The 6,389-nt window shown below is 42.1% G+C and overlaps 1 protein-coding gene across 2 annotated transcripts; it reads left to right on the forward strand.

Annotated features, from left to right (window-relative positions):
* Positions 1 to 1,678: 1,678 nt before the first annotated feature.
* Positions 1,679 to 4,489, forward strand: LOC127633123 (uncharacterized). 2 transcript variants are annotated; one of them, XM_052112012.1, is made up of 8 exons: positions 1,679 to 2,088; positions 2,197 to 2,323; positions 2,628 to 2,926; positions 3,093 to 3,183; positions 3,408 to 3,523; positions 3,655 to 3,730; positions 3,806 to 4,057; positions 4,333 to 4,489. In XM_052112012.1, exons 1-5 carry the CDS (start codon positions 1,841 to 1,843, stop codon positions 3,492 to 3,494), a joined length of 852 nt encoding a protein of 283 aa, XP_051967972.1. In that variant the 5' UTR covers positions 1,679 to 1,840; the 3' UTR covers positions 3,495 to 3,523; positions 3,655 to 3,730; positions 3,806 to 4,057; positions 4,333 to 4,489. The 2 variants fall into 2 exon arrangements, with proteins under 2 accessions (XP_051967972.1, XP_051967964.1); XM_052112004.1 differs by lacking the exon at positions 4,333 to 4,489 and having other exon boundaries at positions 3,806 to 4,287.
* The last annotated feature ends 1,900 nt before the right edge of the window (positions 4,490 to 6,389 follow it).

Consider the following 6,389-nt stretch of genomic DNA (forward strand, 5'->3'; position numbering starts at 1 on the left):
TTATTGTAGATTCACTGTTTTGGACTGCCACTTCTATGCACCGCATCAACACCTTCTGTGTACGAGGCTTGCAATTTTTCCTTCCTGCGATGTAACGCAGTGTGGTGCTTCCCATTTATGATCCGTTTAACACTTTAGACCAACAAATTAAGACATAATAGCATGACACCCAACTAGAAGTTGATAATATAAACTGTTAAGCAAGAACTTAACATACTAAGCTTGGTGTCAATTTAAAGCCCATGGTGCAGGTTTTTTTTTTTTGGCAATTTTCTAGTTGGTAATAAACATTTAAACAGTTATCCATTGTATTTGATTATGTTGGGTACTACAAAAAAGAAATATAATACGGAAAAGTAGGTGATATGTTAGCTTTTAGCTACAGCTTAGCGATTATTCTTATTTCTCCCACAATGCATTCCATGACGTCACATGAGGTACTCGCTGACTGTTAGACGACAGAAGAAAGCCCGCGGCCCACCTTACAATTGAGGGAGAGTGAGACGAGGAGTAGCTAACTAGTGAAAGAGTGACAGTGACAGATTTATAAGTAAGTAGATAGATAGATAGAATAGCATAGCATAGATAGAATAGCATAGATAGTGAGAGATAGCATAGCATAACAGATAGCTTAGAGATAGATCATAAAAACGTTAGTCAAAATGGTTTATTACTGTGTTTGTGGCGGGTGCAAGAACTCCAGCAAAACTGGACATAGGGTCCATTCCTTCCCCAAGGACAAAGGGATCTTCCGAAGCTGGGTGCAGTTTGTGAAGATTAGGCGGGCAGATTTTTCAGCTAGCTCTGTCACCGCCTACTCGAGAATATGCAGCGCGCATTTCAAAGAGGAGGATTACCACTCAGGGGATGCTAAAATGGTCTCACTTGGATTAAAGAGTGAGAGGAGTGCTAAATTACTTCCTACCGCCGTGCAGTCTGTGAACGTAAACCTCTCTGCTTGCCCCGTCCCGAGGTCGAGAGACACCGTCTGCCATAGCGAGAAATTGCCACGGTAAGCATCATGCTAACGTTAATGTTTACAAGCTGCGTGTTAGCTAGCTCTGTGTGTATTTTGTATACCGTGTTCCCTTTGACACAGCCTCCACTAACTTACAAGCACGATCACTCTGACATTAGAAGAGCATATTTCGTGATTCACGAATAAAAATTAGAATAATAACAAAATTGCCCTGAAGTAAAATTCCATATCATCATGAAAGCTTTATGGCTGTGCCATAGGTTATTGTTTCCACTGGGAAACTAACGTTAGTTGTAGCACACACGTCCCATTTTATTGATGGACTTATGAAATGACTGGGAATATTTACTTATCTTCTTGGAATTTAAAAGATGATAAGTAAATAATTCTCAGTACTTCCAAGTTGAAAATAAATGATTAAATGTTTCCATGTACTCCTGCAATGTGCTTGTACACCCAATGTGCTTGCGAATCACTGTTCTAAGTATTCATAGTATACCCACCTCTTATTTCACCACTACACTCATTTGCATTTTGCTGACCCTTTTTCATATTTGTTTTCGCAAGATGTTGACAGACGCCTCACAGCAGGAGACTGTGGACAGTGTAGACACTGTGAAGAGTGTCGATACTGGGGATCAGCCCTTGCCCTCCTCCACTTCTGACGCTGGGACACAGTGTTCTTTGAAGCCCCGATGGTCTCACGGTAAAACTTGGGTATTTTAAGGGGTAGTTATTAGATATAGTCTCTAAAACATTGCCAGTATCTATGCAATCAGAACATTTCCATACACATTGATTAAATTAATACATAGCCTACACCAAAAAAACATACCAGTTTAGATTTGCCATGATTGTCTCATGTTTGGGTATGTTTACTGCCTCTCCACAGCTGTGCAGGTTAACCTGAAGCCCAAGATGGTCAGCGTGGGCACACAGACATCATTCGGCACACAAACCTCCACTCCCCTTGCTAGTCCTGAACAGACAGATGAAGATGATGATAATGCCTCTGTAATCAGTGACTTATCGTGGTTGCCCGAAGAGCCGATGCATGAGGAAGACTTGTTTGATGAGGAGCCACCTTACACGTGTGACCCCCATCACAAGTGAGATAGTTTAAAACCAACATAGACCATTTTGAATGCTCATTTTTGTGTACTGTAGCTTTGGTAGTTTGAATGCCCCCCCCAACAACAATTTTTTTGTTCTTGTAGTGGCATTGACAAATTCATTGTTTGCCAAGAGGAGCTGATGGGCCTTTTTGTCATCTGTCCGGCCTGTTGTGAGAGGTCAGATAGTAGCATTGTGCAGCAGGAAGGAACTTTTCTTAAGATCAAGCAGGTACGGTTTTGTTTACGCAGCAGGCCATCTGATTAGAAAATCAGAATATCTAATTACAATCTGATAGCTCTGACTGTCTTGCCAGTTAATTTAATTTACAATGTATGTACCAGGCTGACTTTAGTCTATTGGTTTGTGATGGCATCATATTTGAGTGTTATACTGTATTGGTCATGTGTGTTTCATTGAAAACATGAAACCTTTGACCAGTAATGCACAGTACCTAATCTATATTGAATCCTGATATACTGTTGATTACACTTTTTTTTTTTTCTTCTTCTTTTTTTTTTTTTTACATATCTAGGTCTGTGCATCATGTGGCTACCACCGTATCTGGCAAAACCAGCCAATGCTCCACAGGAACATGCCGACCTGCAACCTCCTGTTAAGCAGGGCCATTCATTTCACTGGATGTTTGGCCACCCAGACATTAAGAATGTTGACTCTGTTTGGCCTGCAGTGCATCAGTGCGAGCAGTTACTTTCGCCATCAGCGCCGCTACACCATCCCTGTAATCGTTCAGGCCTGGCAAAACGATCAAGCGAAGAATTTTTGTGACCTTTGGGCAATGGATGGCGGGCTAGTTCTTGCTGGTGACTGCAGGTAAACCAGTGTGAGAGCTCATAGACCAGTTGCACATTTTGATTTTTTTATTTGTTATCATGTAGGGTGGCTTTAGTTGGCATTTGCAGATGACATGGTGGATTGTCTTTACAGACCTTGGTTATTAAAAACTTGAAACCTAATTCAAATTTGTAATTAATTCCAGGTCAGATTCTCCTGGGCACTGCGCGAAGTATGGATCCTACTCTCTGATCGAGGACAGAGTGAACAAGGTGGTGGATGTTCAGCTTGTTCAGGTAAACCTGATGTTATTAGACAAAGAAATGAACTCTGCAATTTAGTAAACTGATTGTATATTAATATAACATCTTTCCACTAGTACAACGATGCTTAGAGCTTTGTGTATTGCCTAACTAGAGTACAGTGTATCGTAATGCTTGGACCAGCAACGCGTCGGTTCATTCACGCCTCCTTCAACAACACCAGCATTTTACACTTACACTGTTATGTCATGTTGCAGAGCTCAGAGGTCCCCAACAGCTCATGGTGTGAGCTTGAAGGGCTCAAGCGCAGTGTTGGCCTGCTGAGGGAAAGGACCTGCATTTAGCAACGCTGATCACGGACCGTCATCGCCAGGTATTTACAATAAAAATGCAGTATAGAATGTAAACATCTGAATTGCACTGAAGCTGGATGTTTGTGGTTTGCTGATACACGGAGGGCCACACAGGTCAATCATCCACAAAAGTTTGTTTATTTCTCCTTAGGTTGCCAAATGGGTGAGAGAGGAGCTGAGCCCTGAAGGGACACGGCATTATTTTGATGTGTGGCACATTGCCAAAAGTATGTATCCATTGTTGGAACCTTGAAGCAGTTTTTGTTAGTGCATATCAATTAATACCATTTGTTCTAAAACAGGTCTGGGGAAGGCATTGGATGCAGCTTCAAAAGAGTGTGACCAACTACAGCTGTGGAGGCCTGCTATAGTGAATCACCTCTATTGGACTGCAGCCTCAACCCCAGACGGCAACCCAGCAGTCATGGAGGCTAAATGGAAAAGTTTAGTCAACCACATCCAGGACATCCATGACCATGACACCCCTGCTTTCTCCAGTTGTGCCCATGGCCCTCTAGATGGGGATCAGCGCAACAAAGAGTGGCTGGACCCAGGTACAGTACACACAGCATGTGGTATTATGTACGCTCTACAGTTTTGTTGTATTTGCTGTCTGAGTGCTTTGACATGTGACCTATGATGATTAAATTATTTTTTCATTCCCTGGCAATCTCATAACATTCTGTTTACTGTTTATGTTTGCTATAATTCATATGCAGGACCATTTCATGTGTTTCCATTAAAAAAGAATTTTTGTCTGAATCTATCTTGTCTATTTATACGTTTTCCATCTGTGTGTCTGTCTGCCTCCCTGTCTTGGTCTTTGCAGGCTCATTGGCAGCAGTAAAGCTGGAGAACATAATCACGAGGGCTGCCTTACTGAAAGATGTTCGACAGCTGTCTCCACAGCATCAGACATTCTCCCTTGAGGCTTACCACTCCCTCATCTTGCACTTCGCACCCAAGCACACAGGGTTTTCATACGTTGGGATGTATAGCAGGTCAGTGCTATCCAAGGAATAATACAGCCAATTATTATGCCTTTTATAGTAATAATAGTACCTATTATCATGCCTATTGTAGTAAAAAAAATCTCAAATGTGTTATTTTGTAGGCTTCTCTTAGCGGCTGCATTACAATCACAATGCCAACCGTGAGACAGCACGGAAAAGTGATGGGACGGAGAAGTACTGTGTGCGGTATCCACGCTTCAGAAAAGGTGCCCATGTGGTGCGTCCCATCAAAGAGGCAGCCTCATACGGTAAGCAGTGTCATGCAGTTCTATCATATTTTGAGATGGCTCACGAGACATCTGTGATCAGTGGCAATGATCTTTATTCAGTATTATTATTATTATATCTGCAGGTTATGCAACATCATTGATGAAGGCCCTTCAGGAAAGCTACACCCATTCACCTGCAGCTCTTCGAGAGGTTAGCTCTAATTTGTCCTCCGATGCACCCGCCCCCATCACTAAATCCTTCGAACAGGTTCCTAAGGAGGAGGCCGTCAGCCTCTTCCTAGCCCGGCAGTCACGCTACAAGAGAACCTAAATTCACATTATTATTATTATTTTTTCCACAGACAAGTCCAATGATTTAGTTGTATTTATTTTAGTTGTTATTTATCTTCTTTCCTTCTGTCCCTGTCATCTCATTTGGTGGTGGTTTCCTGTATTCTGCATGTTTTGTGTGTTGTTGCTTTGGTTTTACTTTGCACTAAATCATTACTTTTTTCGTCTTTGTAAGTGGCATTAATTGTCGCTGTACCCCATTCAAGGGGTCCTGCATGCTGCATGTCTGCTCCTCTGTCTGTTATTTGCATGAAATTTGTTTTATGTAATTCAAAATAATTTACCAATCATTTTACCTGTGCCTTGTCAACCTCTGTGTGCGGTGTTGTCTGGGTTCACTGTGTGTCAGCTTGATATGCTTTTGCATGTATCACTGCATATGCATTCATGAAAGAGTGTGAGTGTGTGTGAGTAAGTGAGTGTGAGTGAGTGAGTGCGAGAACCATCAGTTGACCCTCAGGTAAGACCACACTTTTGCAGGCAAAAGAAACAATGTGCAAAGGTTTCAGGTCTAGCCCTTCATCAGTGGGCTTTTTTTATATAGATTTGTTTACTTGCAACCTGTGTCTTTGTTCAGTAATCCTTGTCCTTGTTCAGTAAATGTTTAGTAACCCTTACAAGCAATGCCAATAAACTGTTTTTTCTTATTAAAATTCATGTGTTCTGTGTACTTTATAACATTTTAAGGGCAATTGAGCGATCACAACAGAATAAACAATTATTTTTATTCATTCTCATCCAAACGAGGCCATTGAAAGCCCTGATAGGTTTGGTCACCACTTTGGAAGTTTTGTCTGATGGTTGAAACCACACAAGAGGGTAGAGGCTTCCTTATACTCCTCCCTAAAACTCCATAAGCCCAGCTGTATAGCCTGCCTGTACGCAGTGTACCGGTATTGCCTAGGAATAAGTAGGAAAGATTCTTAAGTTTTAAACTCTGTAAGTAGGTTGGAAACGTCATTTGAAGCCTGTCTCTTATGCATGTTTGTGCATGCAACACATCTCCTGTCACCTATTGCTGTTGTTCAAAGGACTCAGTGTAAAAACATTGGTAAAGTAAACATAAACCATGAACATACTCGTGCGTGCTGGCTTGAAGGGGACCATGATCCTGTCTGAAGTGTGAATATGCTATTTGTAGCACAAACGGATTCAGGCAGCATGCCTCAAATCCAGGATGCTGCGTTAGGCACGTTACATCTGCTGGCAGCGGGGTGAGATCCTCGACCAGCGACCAAAAGCAGCTCACCTCCCTACAACACAAGCTCTCCACCACAGTTTCCATGGGACGACACTGCCCACACAGACACCTG

Source organism: Xyrauchen texanus, chromosome 3 (genome assembly GCF_025860055.1).
Source record: "Xyrauchen texanus isolate HMW12.3.18 chromosome 3, RBS_HiC_50CHRs, whole genome shotgun sequence".
NCBI lineage: Eukaryota > Metazoa > Chordata > Actinopteri > Cypriniformes > Catostomidae > Xyrauchen > Xyrauchen texanus.

What these genes read in the sequence shown, in the direction of transcription:
- LOC127633123 (XM_052112012.1), top strand. Translation starts at nt 1,841, where the DNA reads ATGTTTGGGTATGTTTACTGCCTCTCCACAGCTGTGCAGGTTAACCTG. An exon ending in CTTTTCTTAAGATCAAGCAG is followed by an intron (nt 2,324 to 2,627) that starts GTACGGTTTTGT and finishes TTACATATCTAG; the next exon opens with GTCTGTGCATCATGTGGCTA. An exon ending in TGGATGTTCAGCTTGTTCAG is followed by an intron (nt 3,184 to 3,407) that starts GTAAACCTGATG and finishes GTCATGTTGCAG; the next exon opens with AGCTCAGAGGTCCCCAACAG.